The sequence below is a fragment of the Lates calcarifer genome, linkage group LG21 (assembly GCF_001640805.2).
Source record: "Lates calcarifer isolate ASB-BC8 linkage group LG21, TLL_Latcal_v3, whole genome shotgun sequence".
In the NCBI taxonomy this organism is placed as follows: domain Eukaryota; kingdom Metazoa; phylum Chordata; class Actinopteri; family Centropomidae; genus Lates; species Lates calcarifer.
In genome coordinates, this window is record NC_066853.1 from 17,137,044 (window position 1) to 17,160,985 (window position 23,942).

The 23,942-nt window shown below is 41.3% G+C and overlaps 1 protein-coding gene across 2 annotated transcripts in view; it reads left to right on the forward strand.

Moving 5' to 3' along the window:
* robo1 (roundabout, axon guidance receptor, homolog 1 (Drosophila)) overlaps nt 1–23,942 on the forward strand; it is a 215,544-nt gene that overhangs the window by 22,135 nt on the left and 169,467 nt on the right. For both annotated transcript variants that reach the window (XM_051065358.1, XM_018665365.2), the window contains exon 2: nt 98–222. In XM_051065358.1, coding sequence (XP_050921315.1) covers nt 135–222 — 88 coding nt within the window. In that variant the 5' untranslated portion in view covers nt 98–134. The remainder of the gene's footprint in view (nt 1–97; nt 223–23,942) is intronic.

Genomic DNA, 23,942 nt, shown 5'->3' on the forward strand with positions numbered 1-23,942 from the left:
TGAATTGAATATCCATTTTTCTTTTTTCTTTTTGCAACTCAGTGAACAGAGTAACATGACCAGTCTTCAACTGTTTTATTTTTATCTCTCTCGTCAGATTGACGCCGAGTGATGCCAGGACAGTGAGCAGCACAATGCGTGGCACGTGGTCAGGGGTCACAACCCTCTTCATAATGGCTCTTCTCAGGCTGGCCCAGAGCCAAGAGCTTCCTTCAGTCCCAGGTAAGACATATCATATTTCTCTGCACTGGCATGTCCTCTCATCAGTGATTAAGACTTCATGGTCTGGCTCCATCGTCATGGTTTGTCATTGAGTCTGTCAGTCTGTGTGATTGTCTGACTATTATATGCTTGACACCTTTGCCCTAGCTTCAGTGATTTATTGTTGCCACGTAACTGAAAACCTCAAAGTTTGAGGAGTTACATCAGTCACTTGGCACCAAGATTGCTATATTGTTCTTGGCAAACAGCAGCACATATTCTTTTATAGTCTTACTGTCTTTGACAAAAGATTTTCTGAGACAGCTCGCCTGTCTCGGGAAAAACATAAGCATCAGTCTAGGTGTGACATTATACAATGTGAATAAAACTTTGATGCTGTGCAATTTCCAGCTGCACAAACATTCCTTATTCACCAGAAGATGCACACCTGTCAAAGCTGATAGTTCCAGCTATCCACATAAGGATATGAAAATAGAATGAATTGAGTTTTTTGAGGCAGTTGAGGTAAAATGAGAATGGAACTATTTCAAATTGCATAAATCTACTATGGGTCCTAGGTCCTGCATTAACCCTCTGATCAAGTCATTTCAAGTTTTGTCAGTACTGTTACATACATATACATGTAGTTTACAACCTCAGCACTCTCTGCTTCTTGTTTGAGCTTGTGTTTTGGCTTAGTTTGATACTGCCCCAGTACATAGTAATCATATACAATAAAATTCCCGGTGGTGGAATCTTTACTATTTAAAAAAAAAAAAAAACTCAAACAGTTTCCTTAGCACCAAATCTGAAATGTGCTCTCTCTGAATTTTATGTATGGCACTGAGTTAGGAACTTGAGAAGCTCACTGCTGGCCTGCAATGTAACGCAGCGTAGAAGTGCAGAAGTGCGCTGACACTTGGGGAGTATAGCTAAATGGAAACCTACTAAATTATTTCTTTGTTCCTCCTCAATCTTTATGGAAAATGTAATAAGGTGAAACAAAGATCTGACAAAGTTAAAAGATGTTGATTAAATTCCAGTGACAGTGAGATGTCTTTCTGATGACTGATTTTGATTAGATCCCATTATGCACTTTCCAGGAGCAGTATGTCATTGTGTTCTCTCATCAGGGTGGAAATGTGTGGCAAGAATTGTGAACTTTTTAATCACTGTCTTTTTAGTTGACATTTGCCAAAGATTCTTTTTCTCAAAATATTTCGGTCTTGATTAATAGACACTGTTCCATGTCTTGTAGTCTGCATAGCTCTTTTTAAAGATAAAGATTTGGTGGTTGTTACGTGACTTAGTTAGACCTCTTAAAAATGTTTTTCAAGAATTTTTTTTTCCTGCCAAAGACCTGAGTCATGTCATTGATCCCTGTCTTGGATAAGAGAATCACCTATAGACATTTAATGTCGCCACAATTGACAGTCCTATCAGTTACACCATGTTGATTTCTCTCCTTTTCCATCCACTTCTCATCAGACAGGACGACAGGTCCATGCAGTCCTGCTTAGCAGAGCATTTCACGCCCGCTGCTTTCTGTTATCTACTTATTCTGGCTCCTTTGCTTCTTTCTATTGCCTTTCACCTCTCATTCGTTTTCTTTAACCATGTTCATGCCACCATTTTCTTTCTCTTCGTATTTTCTTTTGCCAACACTATCTAGGAAGCAATTTACTTGTCAAGCAGAGGGCAGCGTGTGGCTCCCTGTGCTCTGATTTAATGGTGTGTGTGTATGTCTGTGTGTGTGTGAGTGAGCGAGCATGTGTGTGCACGGATGAAGGATCACTACCTTGGCAAAAATGCTTTCAATCACACCGGTGGAGCAGGATCTCTGACTGGCAGCAGTTAGAGCTATATTAGGATTGAATTCAGTTTGTGGGGAATTGACACTTCTGCTTAACACTCTGATAGCATCACAGTGCTATAACCAATGACTTTTCTTATCTACATCGCTTCCTACTCGTATTCTTCTCTAGTCATAGCTGAGAAGATACAAGGTGATAACCACAGGAATTTTAAGTGCAGCGTGACGTATCAGTGAGTGTACTGGAGTTAGGGACAAAGATTTGAAATATAGATATTCTTTCTTAAGTAAGGCACTTGATGCCTCAAGCAAGGTATTTAGCTTCAGTGACAATTCATCCAAACCAGAGAGGGATGTCAGATCTGAGTCATGAATTGTACTTTTCTGCAAATGTGTCAGCACGGTAAAAAATTTTTTTTAAAAATCTAGATGCAGGAAAGCTGAATTCCACCCGGACCATGTGTCTCAGTGACAGAAATGTCAGAACATCACTTTGATTCCCTCTCTTTGCACACCTGCTGACTGACAGTTCTTTTAATTTCCCTGCCTTAAAGTAAATACTGGCGGTTCCCAAAAGCAATGACTCCCCTGTTCCCTGTTTTAAAAGGCATTTACATCCCTTGGGTTTTTTGAGGTACTTTGTTAACCCTCTCAGGTTCATTAGCAATGAGCCTGCATCCTTTGTAACCTCACTGTAGGAACTGCATTCATACTGAATGATCCTGCACCTCATCATTTATGCCCAGTGCGTACGTTTAATGTCAGAACAGGAAGCAGTGTGCCCTATTTGTAGCAGAGTGGATGGTTAAGGTTGGTGAGGTCTGGGTGTTTGATGGGAACTGTGCTCAGTCAACCCCAGCTATACTGTGATTTTACTTTCTATCTTCAGGTTTATATTTTGAGTTTGCTTGCATGTTGGCATCTTTGATCTTTACTGTATGTCGTTGGGCATATTAGAAACAGGGGACATATGTGGAAAGTGGTTGCAGCTGCTTTCTGCAGACAAATCTATCCATTCATCTTTTCACTTTGGCTTCACTTTGCACTGCATTCTTGACTGATGTCGTGTTCTCAGCCAAGCCTACTATATGTGCAGTATGTAGAACCACAAGTACAAGGCTGTTATTTAAAGATAATAAAGTGGTTCTCTGCTCATTGTAATTTACCTGGTAATTGTATTTTTGGGTTGAAGAATCATTAATTCCCCATACAGCTGCACCAGCCTCAGTGCAACAGGTGTCTCTATATTTTTGAAGGTGGGTGGCATGGGGGTGGGGTGGCATCGATACAGCCTTATGTTTTTTTATATTCAGTTTATGTTAGAATTTCTGCTTTGCATCAATGATTTTATGCTCTTACTTTCCCTGGAATGAGAGGTTTAATGCTGTTACTTGTCTGAACAGTGTTTACACACCTGTAGGTCATCTGAGACTTACTGAAACATGCAATATTTATGTGTCTGAATGTGTCATAATATAGAATTTTGTTTACTTCATACTACTGATGGTTTTTCATTGGTGAACCTGCCATTTAATCCGATTGTCTAGACAACCAAACGCCATAACATAAGATATTGCATCTGTTGTACCCACAGTGCAACTCAACCAAATTAAATTTACTCCTCTCTTCCTTTGTGCAAACAACTTAGAACAAACTCTTTTCCCAGACCTTCCAATTTTGTTTTATGGCATGCTCACAGATGAATTCCTTGTTTAAAACATTGAGTTTCACAGATGTTTTTTTTTTTTTATTTTTCAACTAAAGTGGAAACACAGAGCTGCACTCAAGGATAAACTGCTCCTCCTCCTCATACTGTGAGTCATATATATATATATATATATATATCAGGTGGGAGAGCCAGGCCCTATGCTGTGCTGTGGGTTCCACTTCTTCCCTTTACATTCAGTATTCAGCTTGCGCGCACCACCCCAAGGGTGATTAAATATGTGGTTAATACAGCACCATGAGAGTATTGAATTACACAGGAGCCATGCTGACCTTTTTAAATTACAGAACCAATTGTGCAAGACGGCAGAGGAAGTTTATAACAGGTACTGCCAAGATGGAGCCCGAAGGAGAATGGATCTGCTGCTGCTGTCCTGCTGACGCTCTCCTTATTAGTGTTCTGCACTATAAGCACCCTATTTGACACTCACACTTTCCTTTCATTCTCTCTCTGGGTCTCATTTGATGGCAGATTTTTAGTCTCTTTGTCTCTTGACGTTGTGTACAAACAGCCATTAGCGCATTCTTGCAGACAAGCTGAAACACACACATACACACACGTCCACCACGCAAACTAATTTGACATTTCATTTCACTGTTGATGAGACACGTATCACTCTTGACACAGTGTAGCCTCACTCCATAAATCTCGATCACTGGCCTTTTTCTCGGTTGTAACCTAGTCAGCATATTGGCTTTGCTGGTATGTGAAGGTCGTTTCTGATGTCTGATCTAATTTGAAACTAAAGCCAGAAAAATGAAGCAGTCTACTTTGGCATCAGTTGCATGACTCCATGGAGTCACAGCCATTTTTCAAGGATGACTGTACTCATCTTCAATCCCCACCGAGAGAATTCGAAACCTGACTGGCAGTGATACAACAATCTTTGCTTGGCAAAGGGCAGACAAAAGCTTTCTACCAATGAAATGTCAAAATAAAATATTCAGACATTAAAAACAAAGTATTTTTTTCTCCTTGCCAACTTTCAGGAGTGATTCCTGATTGCTTTATACAGCACTTTGCAGAATGTCTTGTAATTGTATTTAGGTGAAAAATCCTTATTTCACCGCTGCATTTCATTCTTCTTTTGCAAGCAAGATGGTACCATTATTGGAGAGCGAAAAGAATTGACGGCTTGGCATTTCATATAATTAAATTCTTGTGACAGGTTGTTTTTTTTTTTGGAGAACAATACAATTTAGTGACACCATTCATTCCATTAAGACATATTAAAAAGCTTTGTCAAAAAAAAACCTTCACTAAACCTGTTCTCTGAACACTGTCCATTCTGATTCATCAAAACAAACCAATCTCAACCGTGTCTGGTGAAACGGTTCGTGTGCTTATTCCAGTTGTCAGTTATTATACATTATTTTCCTTTTCACCTCCATTCCCTACACTATATCACTTCTATCTGTTGTGTATTCAAGACTATTGTGTTTGTTGTGTGTGTGCTTTAATCTGTTTCAACACCACTAAGTATGATATATGGCAGTATTTCTGTTCAGGGAGCAAAATGTTTGCTTTTGTGTTTAATGGAATCACAATGAGGCATGTTCATGCAATTGTTTACTCTGGAACTAAACTCATTATCAGGGCCTTGTACAGACAAGCCTTGAATCAGATGTCAGGAGGTCTCTTGTGCTTCTTGATGACTGAATGTGGACTATGTCTGTACAGTAAACTGGTACGCACATTTAAGATTTGTGGCACGACCGATCGCCCTGGTATTTGAAGGCCTTACTTCTTGATCCCAGTCAATTTGTTCTCCATTTTCTCTCACTAAGATGGAAATGATATGCCTGTGGGATAGTCTGTTGGAGAAAGCTGGTGCTAAGGCTGTGGGGTTGGTATTTGCAGTTTTTGTTCTTGTTTATCCTTGTACTGTGAAGTTTTGTTTTGAAAGATCAGTCCTTAGTTCTTTGAACTACAGTCTCTATTCTGTCTATATTAATATCATCTGCTTTGCTCTGCTCTGTTGTGCGGGCTCATAAGTATTTATATTACTATATATTTACTTCACATTATTATGTGATCTTATTCATTTAACATTGGAGATACAGTATATAAATTGAAGAAGCTTCCTGATCTCACATCTAGCAAATGAACCTTAGTGTTCATTTGCTAGACGTGAGGAAGGAAGTAACACTAAGGGCAGTTTCACAAACTGCATGCAGAGACATAAGGATATACATTTATCTTTTAATCTTATATTAAAGCAGTTTTGACCATGCCCTGTTATAGGCTTTCTTTGTTACCCACTTTAAATCTACTCATCTCATGTGCCAATTTTTTCTTCATTATTACTGTTCTTTTAATTGTATAGGGTCAACACTTTTTCCCCTCTGTGCTGTCATGTTTTTTTTTTAATGTAAACATATCTTTTTCTTTACATATTTAGCATTTCTATTTTCATGGGAGGCTGCAGTGATTCCATTAGGAAACAGCAGCAATCTGTTAGCCATCTTCGTTTTTGCCAAAGAAAGCGACTTTGCCCACAGATAACCTTATTGTTTAAAGCATCTGACAATATTCCTCTGTCCTGGGGCACAGAGCCCAGTGCTTATCATCTCCCTGCCTCTCACTCCATCCGGCCACCATTTAATTACAGAGCAGGGCACAAGCCAGTGTTTCCTCATCACACTCTCTCCGCCCTCAGGCCATCATTTAATGACAAGAAATCTGCTCCAGGAGGTTTTGGCATTTGTTTTATTATTATTCTCCTTTTTATTTTCTACCCTTTTCTCTTTTTGTTATGACGGTGTGTGTTTGTTTGTGTAAGGGGAGGGATTCAGAGGGGTCATTTTATACAGCCTGCACAACCTTTTTTTTTTGTTTTTTCTCTCATATTTTGCTCTCAGGCTTAAAATTTGATGTCCTGAGCTTCAGTGTGCTGTTTCTTTATTCCACACCTTTGGGTGCGGGTTCACATATATCCAGTGTCACTTCCCCTTGAACCTCAGCTCACTACTGTTAAGTCTGGATCTGTAACGAGTTTAGTCCAAAGGGAAGGTGAGATGATTTCATGCCAGGTGCACTTCCTTTAAGGGGCCAAAAGAAAAAAAAATCACTCAGAAAGAAACAAGACATCGAGATGAACTCTAATTAGTCTGCAAAAAATAGATAATGTGAGATGCTTTGAGCCCACAAGTGTGTGTGCAAGTCATTGCCGGCAGTTTAAGCAAGATCAACAGAAATGGCTGAAGTTGTAATGTCATCATAAAATACGCTGACTACTTTAGTAGTCATTACCACCTACACATGCATCTACAACCTCTCAAGAATTCTAACTAAAAAGTTATGAAACCTTGTCTGAGGCATTTGTTAATCTAATTCAGAACATCCTTCAAGGAGCAATATGATGTTCTTCTGTTGAATATTCATACAGTATGACACAGCAGGTGGTTTTAATAAGAATTTTATTGATAAACATTTATTTGGTTGCATTTGAATGAAAACACAATGGGATCGCTACCCATCTTATATCATTGCTTTTAAATCAAATCCAGGGCTATATTGGGACAGATAACACAATAACAACAGCTATAGCTGCACATTCAGCTCCTTCATACCTCTTTCTTTTCTATGCAGTAAGTGTGTGTGTGTGTGTGTGTGTGTGTGTGTGTGTGTATACACTTGTATGCATGTGTGATTATGTTGTGTTGTGCATGCAGCAGAGTTTATTGATTTCCATAGAGACATGACACGGGCACCTCTGCATCTTTTCACCCCGTACCTCAATCTGCTCCAACCCCCCCACACACACGTGCCCCCCCCTCAGAGCGACATCTCCCCCTCTCGCGGGGGTTTGTGCTGTGGGGCTATGGGAGAGTGTCATCTCACAAATGAATTTCTCCTCACATCCCGCTCTCCATTAAAGAACCTGTTTGTGCTCCTGCAGCAGCGCGCAGCACTCCCCTGCAGCTGTTTGTGCTCTCAGACACAAGTACTTGTTATTTATACCTGTGTGGTGTCTGCTCAGGCTACCTGCCTCTCAAACACATATCAGTAAGATTAATTCTTTCTCAACATATTTTTTGATTTACTTTTGTTTGTACATGTTAATGGAGAATTCCTGTTATTTTACTAGTTTTTGCCCTGAAGACAGTTGATTTTGACAAGTCACTGGAGGCTTTGTTGCTATTAATTTGCTCCTCAAGCTACATACCCCCTGAGGGCCAAAGCAGGTGAACCCAAAAAATAATGATAACTCATCCTTTAAACACAATACAATCATAGTCATTGTCTTTTGAGATGCGAAACATCAATTTTTCTGGCTCTTTAACTCCACTCAACAGAAATATTACTTCCACTATACCTTTGGTTTCAAGACCTGTTTATGTAGCTAAAACACCACTCTGCATATCTAATTTGTTGTTTTCCTGTGGGTCCGGTGTAGTTTTATTCAGTCATCTCTGAATGGAAATTTAAGTTTAAAAGGGCTGTTAAATGTTTCACAGTTAGTCTCAGTGAGAAAACATTGTCAATTCTCGCACACACGGGAGCCATGACATTCTGGTTTCACATGTGATGAGGCGCACAACAGGCATCCGTCTCCACAAACTGTTGATTTGGATTCTGTACTCAGCTGTGTAGATTGGGTACACTGAGGGACCCGGCAGACAAATTGAGCAACATCCATGATTGGAAATCTATGTGTCTACGTGCTTGGCAGGACAATGAACATCTCAGTTTGTCCCCCCAGAAATCACACACAAGAGATTTCCAGACATATTTGTTGACTTTCACTTTATAAACAAGGCAATTTTGGCTAATCAGTGTATGTTTGTGTGCACCCCCCATTTATGTTCATCTGTGTATGTGCAGGGGAGTGGATTAGTTAGCGCAGTAGGGAAAGTTTTTAGATTGAGGGGAAAGAACAGTTGGATGCAAATCCCCCCCACAAAGTCGCTGCTTTATCTTGATGTTCTATTGAATTTGAGCTTTAAAGGCTCTGCAGTACCACTGGGTATTCTATGCATGTAGCCTAAATGGCCTTTGTAAAGGACTGAATTGTGAGCTCAATTTCCCATGCACGCTCATCTTTTTCCCTTTCCCATTTGAGACAAGATATTGGAGATGATCCCCCTATTCTGGCAAGTGGCCGTTTTAAATGGAAGCTATTTCAGCTCTTTCATTTGTCAATCAGTCTGAAGAGTGAGTCTCCGACGGTGTCTCAATGTGAGGCTGTAATTGTCAGCGTCCCCTTCTGCCCAATGCGCAGCCTGGCGTTTTGCATGTGAAAGGATCCTGAAAGAAGACGTGAGCACTGAATTAATACCCAAACCGCCTTTTGTCTCCATCACTTTGGCTTCTGCTGCCATGAGACACTGAGACACAGACATGCGGACAATCGATGGGGAAGAGGAGAGGAGGAAGGAGGGGTCTGCTCATTTTTATAGTGTGTTCCTGTGGAAACTGCAACATCCAGTACTGGGGGTTAAATCCACCTGTAGTGTCCAATCAAATACAGCAGCTACCACTGAAAAATAAATGCATGTAATTCCCTGTTTAGGTATATTCAGAGTGCTGCTTCCCTATTAATCCAATGCAGTTGAGTTTTATTTATATAGTGCAGAATCACAATGCCAATGCCCGGTTCACACGTACAGACTTAATGTAACTGATGCCTCCTAGTACTGCTGAAAAAGATTAGACTTTGCATGTGAAAGGATCCTGAAAGAAGACGTGAGCCACTGTCATCCGATACATGAAAATGACTACCTGTCAACGACCATTTGTGTTCAATTTGATTACCTCATGAAGCTGAAGCATGTGTAGCTGTTCTCTGCTGCACTCCACTCATTTCTCTCTAATATAAATGTAATGAGTTACTGGAACGTAAATAAGAAAATCAATACATGGAAATGAGTTGTGCAGGAAATGAACCTCTTCATAATGCCTCATACAGTGGGAAGGTGAGAAATTTACTGTCCAGTTGGAACTGAGAATGTAAATTATATGTTCATGCTACGTGAGTGACAATAGAACTTCTGTATTATGTTCAAATTATAATAATAATATAAGTAGGAAAGTTATCATGGTTTATTTTTACATTTAATTGTTGACTTCAAACACTGAATTGACTGCATCATTGATGATTTAAGGTGTATTTTTCTGTTGATCAGTGTTTAAAAAAACATTAAGTCTCATTTTATTCAAAGTTGCAAAACAATAAAATATGAAAACGTCTGAGGGGGGTGAATACTTTTGTAAGCACTTAATCTGTTTGTGTGAATACACTGTAAAACTCTGAGGAGGTAGTAGGCTGTATGCTGTGCTGTAGAGACTTCCCAACACTGAGGTGTCAAGAAAAATGTGCGTTTGTGTGTGTGTATCTGTGTTTGTGATATGAAATATTAATGTGCTTTGTGCCTCTAAAGCAGAAGGTCAGGTGCATGGAGAGAATATGGAATATTGAGAATACTGAGTCTGAAAGAAGCTTCAAAATCAGGAACAGGATGTAGTAACTGAACCTCCCCAAAAAAATCCCCCCACATTTTTAGCCTTGTTGGGATGAATTTCTCACTGATCAAGTTAAGTTAGTGTAACTCTGATACAAACTGTTTGCCTGCGTGGTAGCATCAACATTCCACCCACAGCTGCCTATGTGGTCCTGGTCTATACCTTACCATGCACAGAAATGATAACCAAACTATATATGAATCTACAGACCAGCTGATAGTAGTCTGTCAGGCAGCCCTGGCATCTTGTGTTTTTAGGAAATGAAATGCTGATATTTTATGAGTTTCCCTTATCTCCCCTTCTTTATGTTGTTGTTCCACTCGCATCCTCATAATCTCCACAGGCACTCTTAGCCCAGTTCCAACATGCTGCAGTCTACTGCACACATAATGATATGGATAAGAAATGTTAGGGGACATTGGAAGATATGATTATTGTCTAGACTTTGGTGATTTTCCTGTTTTGATAGTAAGTAAGAAGAAAGATTTAAACATGAGAAAATAGGCCTGTCACAGCACAAACTTGAGCTGTGGCCAGATGCTGCCAAAACTTTCAATGCTGTCTCTACCTAAATTCTCATACGGACATCACAGCATCACATTTTCCTCTCCTGGATGACATGAGGTAGGCCAGGTGCTCTTAGCAGTAGCAAAACCTTTGTTTGATGGGCTATAAGATATCTCCCTGGGCAAAGTCCCTGCACTGATGTTCATGTCTAGGTAATAAGCCTGATATACAACCCCATTCCCCTAATGTTTACGGCAGCCTCATGCAGCTTTAATTAACGAAAGAGGTGCCCCTGTTGCTCCAGAACAAGCTCACCTGATCAATTAATTTCTTTTAGAAACACACATATACACACACTTGGAAATAGAAAATTGCTTTTAAGCAGCAAATTTTCCTAATGAAGCCTGAAATCAGGCAAGGAAACATGAGATTAACTCGCTGTCAGCACTAAATGCCACCCAGGAAATGGTGTACACAAAGACAGTGGGAAATTAATTTGGAGTAAAAAGCCAGTGGTAGATTTTCTACTCTTATCTCTCCACGTGAACTTCACAAGGAGCAGGGTGACATTGGTTTTATTACTGAGGAGCATCGATGACGAGCTGGATGAGCGAAAGTGCTGACGGAGAGGGAACAGGCGGGTGATCAGTCACTGGCTCGGTGCCCATCACAGGCGCTCAAGGATGCTGAGAGGACGTTGGCCTCTGTCATGTGATTACCTGGATATGGCGGGGCCAAGTACGGGGGTTAAACACACACACCTGGGCCTCAACATTCAAGAAAAGGGGGAAAACCTACATATACTCACACAGACACAGACACACATAGACTCTAACACCTGCACATACACCCTGGACATTCAGCACACATTTGTGTGTATAGACAGCTTAATGGTGATGATGGTGATGATGGTGCTGATGCTGGTAGAACCCCAACTGCAGTCAGTTGACTTATGTCAAGTGTCAGCTTTTCCCTCCCTCCTCTTGAATCCATATGGTGCACTTCCCCCTCTCTCTTCGTCTCTCTCTCTCTGTCTCATATTAATGTCATGTCTTCGACAGTAAGGGTGAGCGAGAACAGAGCCGCCTGTCTTTCCGTTCTTTGCTGAGTTTTATTGCCTGTGTCTGTCACACCTTCAGGCTTTGGTGCACAAGTGCAGCTGTGTACTCAGCATTTGCTTTTATCAGCTCTGTGGAGTTGACTGCACGAGGCGTAGCTCGAAGGTTACAGTGCCCCATGAGCAGCAGCTTTTCAAAACGATATATTGATATATCCTTCACACCAGTTTTATTGATATAACATTAGCATTAGTCACAGTGTTTATTTTGACCATTGAATAGATTTAATAGCAGGTCACTGACCACTGTTTAAGGATCTCTGACCATTTTACGAGGTCTACCAGTTTGTGCCTTTGTTTGCTGAGGATTCAGCTAGTCTTGTACATGCTCAGGTACAAGTATCATTAGTCTCATGCATTCGAAAGAGATGCTAAATATCAACTGTCTTTCATCCCTAGTGACCTCTTGCAAGCTCCCATAAAATGTTTTTCTATACGATTTTTTGAAGCTCTAAATACAGCACTCACAAATACCCAGATAGCATATTGAAAGAGATAATGGTCATTGTAACTGTTCCTCCTGTCTATACTTGCAGTGAAAAGATCCATTCCTGATCGATTCCAATTTAAGTGATGGACGACAAAATCCACAGTCTCTTTTCTGTACAAAAATATACAGTTAATATGAGGTTTCACCACTCTTAGTTACAAAATCAAGTACTTGTTGTCCCAAGTTACCTTTGTGTTTCCCTGGACAGTGTTTAGTAGCTGAGTTGCCATGTTTCTTCGTGGCACAAGTGATCTCTTCAGCACCAGTATAGACCAGAGGAACAATTACAGCCTCTGATAACTCAGTTGATGTACATATGGTCATGTGAGTATTGTTTTAATACAGACATAAAAAAGTGTGAGCATCTGCTTTAAGAACAAGCAGTGTATTCCTCTACAGGTGCTTTACACCATGCATGCATGGACTTTAATACAAAACACAGTAATTTGTGAGATAATAACACACATCAGATCATACATTTGACCTACTCATGTGTCATCAATCAATAGGTGGTTGTGGCTCACAACATGCTGATGCATAATAGCTGTGTGTAACAAAGCAAAGGCTGCTTTGGCGGTGGTAGAGGATGTTACTGCGCCAGATGAAGGTCAGAATGACTCTGATCTATATGTGCAAACATGGTTGACTTGGTGTGTGTCAACATCCATCTATGGCTAACTGTGGTAGTGGGCTCCTGCACATGTGCATAATTTCACATTGACTGCGCTGTGTGATGAGTGAGATACACACCATAATGAGATGTATAACAATGCGTATGCAGGGGTTTACACATTTGGTGCAAAGACTGCTTATGCATATTTCTGCCTTTGTGCATAAACAGTCTTCTGCTGCCTTCTTCAATGTACACAGAGTTTTTTGCATCTGGCCCCAGAGAGTTGGCAAGGCTGCGACACCCAAATATTTCTATTGCATTTGCATAAATTAATGGATGTTATGGACAGTTATTAATGGTTAAAGACCTCTGATGTCACCCTGTGACAGATTTGTGAGGACATAAAACTTGACAACAGCACAATACAGCCTCTTCAGTGTCTGTGACATCAGTTTCCTGCCATTCTGCGTTCAGTATTTTGACTGAAATTAATTACTTCTAGTGCCCTTTATTGCTGTGACAATGCAGAGAGATGTGAAGTTGACAGTGTTGACTTCATTATTTCTCATTTCCATATGAACAGCGGTGCTGAAGAGGCCTTCAACCTGCCCACTTACCTCTGCTCTGCTCATAAATTGCAAAACGCCAACGTACGAGCACACATCACAGAATTACTCGCACATTCCACTCCACTCGCCCGTACTGAAACTAGCACATTACCATAGATAACTGCCCTTCACAATCTCTGACAGGTCTTTTTTCTTCTTTCTGTCTGTGATACAGTATCAGATTCTCTAGATGAAGTGCTGGCCAGGAGAGAGGGTATGAGGGACAGTATTGTTTGCCAGGGCTGCTCATTAATTGGCAACAGGAATCTACAGGATTTTCGATTTACATGGATTCCAGCCAGGTGGCGGAAGAGGTCCAGGGTGGTCTTATCAAAAGGCCACAACGCACACAACCTTTGCGTGTTGGGTCATTAATCTTGCAGTCAGTGGACTGTCATTCAAAGTATCTTTTGCCTCATCCTTGCCCTTCACTAACCCCTGTCCTGACCGCCCAGGGGGTTGTCTGCACAGACAAAAAGGTGGCCGAGCTCTCTGAGGCTTCCACGCATACACCACTCATCTAATCACTTGATCAGAGCTGTGTTTGATGATGAGTGCGCTGAGTAGAGGTAGGCCAGCTAACAGAGAGACCCATGGGGTGGCTCATCTTTACCTGTGACTGGAATATACTCTAAAGTAGAACTATGGAGGAACTAAATAACATATCGCACAGACCTGTTCTGCTGATATATCGGCCATTTCATGAAAATCTGTTATATGTTGCACCTTTTTACGCATTGCAACTGATACTGCAAAAATTCTGTTGTATTTCTGTACAGCCAGAGTGAGGCATGTTTTGCATGCTGAACAAGTGGACTGTGGTAGAAACTGTCCTCCGAGTGTGCTGACATGGCCGTTCTGTACATGTCTGAGGGAGAGGCCAAGGTGCTGAGCTCATGTTTCCTGACCCAGCAAGCAGCAGCAGCAGTAAGCAAAGCATAGTGATGAGAATGAGACTGCTCAACTCTCGCTCGACAGTGCTAAAGTCGCAGTCTAACTGTGAAACTGCAGAAATTCCCATTTGAGACAATGCCCTTTAATCCTCTGTTCATGTGTTTTTGTTAACTTGGCTGTTTTGAGGAAACTGCATATAAATCCCAGAGAGATTAATTATCGTATTGAAAGACAAAGTTATTTATAAGCTCTGATGAAGTGTGATTTACCTGCAGAGTGAAATGAATAACAAAACTGAGATGGTTTTCTTGCCCTGTATGCTCAAGCTGCTTGAATTATCCATAAAGTGCATATTGCCACCTGTGGAATGAATAAATGAATCTTATATTTTAATCTTTCATCCATCTTTTTTTGTTGTCTTCGATTAAATCGCTGCAGAAACTTCACAGATTTTTGTTCTTTTTTGTCACACCGTGTCTTCTCACAGATCAAATGGGGTTTGTTTAAAATAGGTTCCCTCTCAAAAATTTTTATACTCAAGAAGCCAGTCAGTATTGAGCCTTATGGCACAGTATTATACATATTCTTAGGTATCTTGTGACAGTAACAATAACGAATGTCAAGACACTCTCTTTTTAACAGCACCAAATGTATCCAGCTTAGCAATTACAGACTTTAATGAGCCCTTTAATGACAGATTTAACTCTTGTCTTATAATTTTATAGTAGCAATATAAATCGATAGGGAAATTTCTCTGCCGTTTTGAAAAAAGACACTGGCACTCTATCTATTTAAAAGCACATAGATGGCCATTAGCGATGTGAGTGTGTCAATGTGTAAGGGCTTTACAGCACTGGTCAGCGCTGATTGCTCTGGGAGGGAGCTGCAGGGTTATGTCAAGGTGACTATGTCATTGTGTCATTCCTGGGCCCCGTCATGCAGAACATTGCTTATTTATACATCTGATTTCTTTATTGAATTGGTTTTGCTGCTCCCCCTCAACGACAGATCGAGCCAAATTCCCCGAAGAAGCCTGACAATCAATAGCGAGGTAGCTGACGCAGCGCACTGGGACGGGGTGTGAGTGAGTAGCTGACAGGGCCGACATCACTCCTGCGTGACATGTCCTCAGTACATCTGACATGTGCTGTCAAATGCCGACCCCTCACCGCTGTACCACATCAGCGCTATAGACATCCGCAGTAAAGATTTACATTGGTTTCATTCCATTTCATTACTCCCTTTGTCGGGATTGTGACATGATAGCCAGGTCAGTTTTCTACAGTCAACTACACAGTGCATCACCCCTTTTTTACTTTATGTATTGTATTTGCACCTGTCGAATGGATGGTGTATGTGGTGGTGTCTTCCACTACTGATGCTTTCAGAAGTCTTGACATTTCCAGATGTTTCTGCTCTCTTGCCATATGTTCAATGAGAGCGGGGCCGCTTAGTATTGATTTGCTATCATTCATGTGGTTATGCTGAGTCCAGCACTGAGAAATACTCTCCTATGTCTAGTAAGGAAATGGATAGATAATGGACAGATAATTGGGAGATGGAATGTGCCGTCCTAATTTGTGTCATGATAACATCAAAATAATGTTTCTCTGAGTAGAGTTGGATTTTCCAAAGCTTAATACCTGCTCTTTCTCTTTCTAAGTTGATTCTTGGTTTATATCTGATCTACTCTGCTCTCTTTGTGTTTCAGTTTTCAGTTTCAGGGAGTGTGTTTACACGCACACTCATATTCCAGTTTACCTGGTTTTGATCACATTTTGGATATAACATTCACATGAAACATGTTCATTTAAACCCTTTTTTATATGACTCTAACAGTATCAGGGATTCCTAATATTAAAGACATCTTATTTTTTTTGCATTAATGTTATTTCCGGCAGGTAGTGGCATGTTTTCCACTGCTTTCCCACAATACAGTTCATACATACGAGTGTGTATCTTTGATTCCTCAACATATCATCTAGTCCCTGCCATTTCTGCACTGACTGAGTTACCGCAGCAGTTGCAGTGAGTTCATTTACCAGAGCATTTACTGCTCTGGTTGATTTGCCCTCTTCAGCTGATCAGTGGTAATGGAAAATAGGAGTGACGGTAACATTCTTCCACACATTACCATTGTCAGACTTTTACTTCTGTGTAAATCATCATTACATATTTTATCATTATATTTTTGTCTTACTGACTAACTTGAACTGTGGAAACCCCACTCCCCACATTACACAGTAGTAGTTTGGCAGGAGATCTAATTCAGGTCTATAAAACCAGGTTGTGATGTTTGCATGCACAAACCTTTAACTGGCTATTTCAAAACTCCAATCATTACTGGGATACGTAGGGACACACTAACCCAGTATTGAGACCAATATTTACCTTATTATATCAAGTTATTTTGGGACAGTGCAGTGGTTTACAGCTAAGGCAGCTCATGTGCTCACACTCACATGTGTGTACGCTGTGTATGTGGGAAAAGAAACACATCACAAAGTGTTGTGGATAAAAGTACTGTATAAATGCAGCCTGTTTTAATACTGCACTGAGTACACATATTTTAGATAAGGGTAAAAAAAAGAGCATGTGTTCAGGACTCTCTATCAGTTCCGGTAATGGAATCAGCATCAGAAGAAAAAAGTAAAAGCTCAGTGTAATGCTTCACTGCTGCTTCATTGTAACTGCATGTTCTGGATAATCTGTTGTTCTGTTTCTGTTGTATCTATGAATACAGGACAAATGAACCCCTCTATTGCTGAATGATTCTTAGCCCACCTCAGTTTTTCTCATATACCTAAACCTAACCCGTGTAGCTGTCTTTACCTGCCGTAGCTGAGAGCTCTAGACCTGTCACACACACACTAATTTAGTAGTGACAATCCATCACCTGAAAAAGGCTCCATGGCTTTTAGTGTATTAACACACATTAAACACTTCCCACTATGCCGAACCAACCCCCCACTGCATCTCCCCTGCCAGCCTTTCTCTGAACGCTGATGAAGGAATGGTGAAAAAAGACGTTTATTGTTCAATACTATTGACCTGCAGATTCAGAGTGATTTATCCACTGTTTTATTGGGATTGTTTTTTTCTTTTAGTGTGGAGGTTTTATGTTCAGTAGTACCCCGTGGAAATGCCCCAGTGCTGCTACACGTCCAACATCTTCTGACTTGATTTATCTGTTTAAAGTAGAAATTGAAGAAAGCGGGAGAGCAGTGACATTCCAGTCCATTCATCAATGTAAAGGCCAGTTTCCCCTTGAAACAGGGGTAATTCCAACAGAGCCCTAAGTGTACCGCTGTGGTCATCAGGAAAAACTGAAAACTGTTCATCTGAGAGTGATGTCCTGCACACTTCAAGAATACAAAGGCACGGGCACAGGCGCTGTCCTTCCCTTCCAGGCAAAGCGAGCTTTAACCTGCGCACCACGTCAAGAGCCTTTACTTAAACATATCGTACGGCTTACCCTGAGGTGGAGGGCGCAGGGAGAGCTACATCTCTTTATACCCAATTAAGCTTGCCACGGGAGGTAGATAGTCCCGACTGAAACCTCCTCTCCCTCGGTGCCCCATTAGAGCACTGAGAAGCCTGTAGAAGTCTGAGTCCCTGGTGGACAAAATCCCTGACCTAGAGTCAAGGAGAAAGCACTCCAGCTCCTCTCACCTAAATATACAGGCATGACTACAGAATAAGAAGTTGCCTCCAGTTCAAGAGAGATAGAGGGGGCTGTATATGTGTGTGTTTGCTCACATGGTTGTGTGTGCCAAGAGAGGTGAGAGGCCATTCTTTCTTTGTTGTTGGATAACAGGATATTTCTGAGACAGCCCTGGAAAACGAAGAAAATACTAAGATGTAACAAGCACACCTGAAAATGGAAAAAGCTTAAACACAACTTGAAATGCTCCCTCAGTAGACATGCTTTGTCCTCCATCCCTGGTGTGATTTTCTCCGTCAGCATGTAGGGAAATCAACCTTGGAGTCTCACCGGATGTAGGCTATATATTTTTTTATTTTCTATCACTTTGTCAGTGTGCTGCCCTGCTCTGAAAAGCCATTCCCTCAGCCACATACCAAACCAAATCATGACAAATGCTCCAGCTTGCTTACCCAGTGGTTTTTCATCACTCATAATTCAGCGTCCCCCCTGTCCTCCCACCCATCTGGGATCGGCTGGCCCTGACAGCGGAGACGGAGTCGGTGCTGCTGGTGTGCTCCAACAGCACCGGCCCATCTGTCCCTGCCTGCGGGGCTGCTGCGTCGATCCTCAGCTGTCTCCCAATCAATGACCATGCAGACGAAAGGGGAGAAATGCCCCCACAGCAGGCACTTCTATCCACCTCCAACTCTTGATAGGTCTGCAGCTGTGAGCCTTTCTCTTGATATCCCTCAGTCTGTTCTCTGTTGCTCCAGTAGCTCACACCCCTCCACCACCACCACCAACCCCCCCCCCCCCCATCCCCAACTGCACACACACACCTTGTGGCAGACAAGGGATCAGTGAGACTATCTGTCTTATGTTTGCTGTAGTGATTATTATCACAACGGCAAACAGTATGAGTTCATCATTGGCATTACCAGCTCGCACACTTTACTCCAGCTACACACTCTCTTCCCTTCCAGTTTGCTTTTATATCACTGATACCTCTGTGTGATTGTTAACCACTTATCAGGGTCATATTGTTTTCTCCTGGTCTCACCTGACCAACTTTATCCCCAAAACACCTGTGTTTTTAGCATCAACTTTACTGCAAAGGGCAAGTTTTTTTAGAAACTTTTAATTTCTGGGAGTGACATTTTCAGACAGAAAATGAAGTGTAAGGTATTAAATGTCAACCAGAAAGGCATATCACAAGCTGGGCTCTGCATCCTTGACTGAATTTATTTTTGCTCCCTGGGTGAACTTAATTTATGCTATGCGAGTGATGGATGATAGAGACGGAGGCTTAGTTTTCAAAATAGGTCCATGATCCTTTTAATTTCATCACAAACTGCTAATTTATTGGGACTCACACACTTAACCATTGCTTGCATGCTCTGAAATGGTGATTAGGGGAAATATGTGTTATCACAAAGGATGGGACTCCAGCACGAAGGGTACCATTAAGATGTTAGACGTGCCCACCATTTGTTTACCTCATAGTGGCAGGAGTGGTTAAGGGGTTTATTTGCTCTCACTAAGCCGGTCCAAGTTGTCAAAAATAAAGCTGAATTGACTGTACTCAGACCCCTGCTTCACTGTCTTTAACTCAGTTGACTTTTGAGTCTTTCTATACTGTCAAGTATACAGTCATAGAAAGGATAACTGGCAGAGGCTTGATGTATAGATCCAAACTCTGCATGGAAATCACTCATGTTGAACATATAGTCTTGGCCTTCAAGGGTTGTAGGCTCTCACGCATCGAGATGGGCCGCAGCAGCAGCAGCAGCAGCAGCAGCAGCAGCATTGCCGGCTTCTCAAGGCCAGAGACGTTCTTATTGGCAGAAAAATGTGGCGTAATTGGAAATCAGACCTGTGAGGCTGCTCAGTTAACTACCTAAATAAATAGGATGGCAAGAGTCTGGTGTCACTGACTGCAAATGGGCCTGTTCGGTGGGGGTGGGTGGGGGTCAGAGAGACAGACAGACCGACAATGAGTCAGAGATGGATAAATTAAGAGTGAGAGAGACAGAAAGATAGACTGAAGCAGAGACTCTGGACACCTGTAAAGCTTTTACAGCAATTAAGATGTTGTGTATTCATGAAAATCCAATTAAAGCTAAGGTATTGTGTTGTTCTCCACATTATTGCCTGTCTTGATGTGTGTGTGTGAGAAAGAAGCAAAACAAAGAGGGTGGGGTGGGAGAGTAGGTGAGAGTGAATTTGAAGCTTTATTACCGGCCTATATTGCAGCCCAAATTACAAATCTCAGAGCAGTTATTCCTGCCTCGAGATGTTACTCTAACCCCACGTTTGAGGCAAATCATCCTGTAATGATATTGCTTATTGCAAATGAGGGAAGTGATGGAAGGTAATGAATGAGGCGAGGGTACAATCCGATAAGGCGGCACCTAACTAAGTGGGTCTCTCCTTCTCAACCTTCAGCCAGCCGACCCCGTCTCTCGCTGCACAGACCATTATTCAAACCGTAACAAGCCGATTCATTTAGGCTGTCGGTGAGCAGAATTAGATTCCCGCTTGAGCGACCGTTGAGCAAAACATAAAGATGTTTTCCGCACCAAACATGCAGCATTTACATAATTTCAGCTCAGGGTTGGGGCAGCAATAATAAGTTATGATAAAACTGTCATTAGGGGCAGGAATGTGCAGGGAACAGGAGACGCACAGTTCAAGATTAATATGGAAGCTCTCTGCGGTGCCGAAATGTCAGGGGACACAGAATAATGAGACCAGCTTTGTAGGGATAACATACCTGTCTGAGCATATACTGGCATAGTGTGTCTCTGCATATTTCAGTATGGATACATGTGAGAGTCTGTGTATACTAATCTGAAGGTCAAAATGTGTGGTCTTTAATGTGGATAGCATGTTGCCCTCATGCCTAAACAATGAGTTTAGCATGAGGGCAACTGTTGCAGAAGATGAAAAATGTGTTTTGTTTATTTCAAAATTGAGAATGAAAAAATATATGGATCCCTCTCTTGATTTTTACAAACGGTGGTGTAAACAAAACTTTAGGAGTGTTTAAATTTTAGTCTGTGTATCAGAGGATGCATAAATTAGTGTAGTTTGACGCAGTACATGGCCAAAAATATGTGGACAAATAACATTTTCAGTGCCAGCTAACTGGATTTCAGTTTTTATATTTCCTGGACTCTATTATACTGCTTCATTATTTATAACTTTATCTCATTTTATCTGTTTTACTTTTCAGCATATGATTTTATTACTGTCTCTTGTGCTTTGTAACCGTGTTAGGTGTTAAGTGCTATAGAAATAAAATTTGTTGTGTTTGCTGTGGATTTTCTGCAATTGGAACGAACCCCAAACCACGAAACAGCCCCACCAAAAGTGCTCAAAATGGACTGGTGTGTCTGCATACTTTTGGTCCTGTGTTTATAATTGTGGTGGCAGAGCCACCTTTTCACTTATCTTTGAATCATGGATTGTGCTTTTTAGCATGATGACAACTATTTGCAGGTTTATCAGCTTGTCACTTTTAAGAATGATCAAACCCAGAGTGACTCTCACTTCCTTCTTCCCCTTGTTCAGCAGTCCTCTGCTGAGCTGTACCTGTTCTGGAAATTGGTGTATATGGTTAGAGAAACTCTTATTCAAACAAATAGATGCTACAATGTAGGAACAGCTTCGCAAGGACATGGGATCCAGGGTAATGTGCAATTCGTCACAGTAAATGGCTTTAAACAGTACATTAGATGGACATCACCTCAGATTTATTCATCTCCAGACAAAGGCAGGAACAAGAGTGAATGGGATGTTTGGCAATTATGGACGCTGCAGAGAGTGTTTGTTGTGTGGTCTGCACCACATTTCACAGAGATGGTCCTCCTTTAGAGGAATCAGTCAAAGATGCTTTAACCCCAGGATATAGTTTTGAAATGAATGTGCTCACTTAATGGTCACTTTGTTGGTTTATGTGTTATTAGCTCTTGTTCTAACACAGGAAGGAATACAGTCTTTTGACAAAGATGGTTATTTTGCCAAAGGCTCTGTTTTATTTATGCCCATAAAAATGTAATTTGTTTTTAAAACAAAAAACTATTACACTTTGAAAAATATAACAGCACAATTTCCCCTTTAATAATTCTACTGTTTCTCCTCGTCCTTTCTCAACCGTTAGCCAGATTCTTCTTGGTAATGCTGAAGCTGATGGGCGGTTTTTGAGCAACAGTAACTAAGGAGTGGGTGGGAAACAGAGACACAGTGTCACCATCGCTGGGGGACTGGGGCAGTGCCGTAGCGCAGCTTAACAAAGATTAATCTCCTCCACTTACTGGGCCTTGTGTGTTTATTTTGGTAGCATGTCTTTGGAGGGGGAGCACTTGCCATGACCATTATTTTCATAACCTTTTTGTCTTTAAACAACGGGCCTGTGTGCGCACATAGGCACAGTGCAAGAATAAACTCAGCAGAAGTGTCAGTGCAGCCATTGTCCTTTTTAGGGCTGCATCACCTACTTCCTGTCACTGTTTTTCTGTCAACCCCATTGTCTTTCCTGCTGTTGATCGTGACGTGTTTTTACCTGGATGCCGCTGTGGCATTGATGTGCTGCCTCTGAAGCAAATCAAACGTGGAGTTTCTGGCTGTGTCAGGCCGATCTCTCTCTCTTGACACAGGGCTTTATTGAAAAAGCTATAGCCCTTTATAGAGAGAGTGTCAATTTCAAGACAAAGTCAAGATGGCAGTTGCGCAGAATCCATATTTAATAGTGGCAAACGGAGCAAACACAATTGAGGAAAATCAATACTGCTTTCACGTTTGATCGTACGTCACCTTTCTCTGAACTACTGCTTACATCTGTCCTTTCTGTCTCCCTGAAAGAGGCTGTGGCTCTCTAACGATAAATTGGAAACAAACGCATAACAGTCCCAATTCTCTTTGTGGTTTGTGGACAAAGAGCTGTTGGGTACACATACAGTAAATGGTTGTGCCATTAAATCAGTACATTGACGGAGCGAGAAAAGATTTTTTTTTTTCCTTTTGGTTTTTGATGTTACTCTCTCATTCTTCTCAGACATTATTACCACAGTAAAGCAAGCTGTTTATAGTAAAAATGTCACAGTGTGCAGGTGCAGATTTAGTCTAGATGTAAATTAGATAATGCTCAAAAGGTGGTCGAACTGCCATGTAGCTGTAGGAAAATATAAATTTACTTACAGTGTATTGAGGTTGTTCATTAAATGGAGTCTAAACAAGACTGTGACAATATTTTCATGATAAAGACTGGGACCACCTCTACAAATACAATTTTAAAAGAACATTTTTAACCATTTAATTATTTTATGCTGGACAGTTTGGATATGCTCAAGTAAAAGGTTAGAAAAGGTTACGTATAGGCAAATGATGACACAAATTTCCATATATTCTTGACGAGTTGTGAGTACACAGGTCATGGTGGTACAGGCTGGGTCTCCTCAAACTCTGTTTTCAGCAGGCAGCTTGTTCAGCAGATGGGCCTTGGGGCACTGACAGCCATAATGCAGAGCAAAGGGTGAAGGATGACTTGGAAAGGACGGTGGGAGGGCACACACATGATAACCTGTCGACTTCTGTCACCTGTCTTTGTCTGCCTTTCTCTTTTCCATGGCTGACTCCCAACCCCCACACGACCCCCACCTCCTCCCCCCTTCTCATACTCTGCTTCAGAGCCCCACAGGTAGCGTGCAATGTTTGGTGATGAAAGGCCTCAGTAATGGATCTTTTCTATATCCAAGCCCAACTAAACTGGTGTGACAGCTCTTCCCTCTCCCCAGACCAGGCTTTATATTGTCTCTGTCTGGGAGTGAATATATTTCGAGTGAATGAATTTCATTACAGACC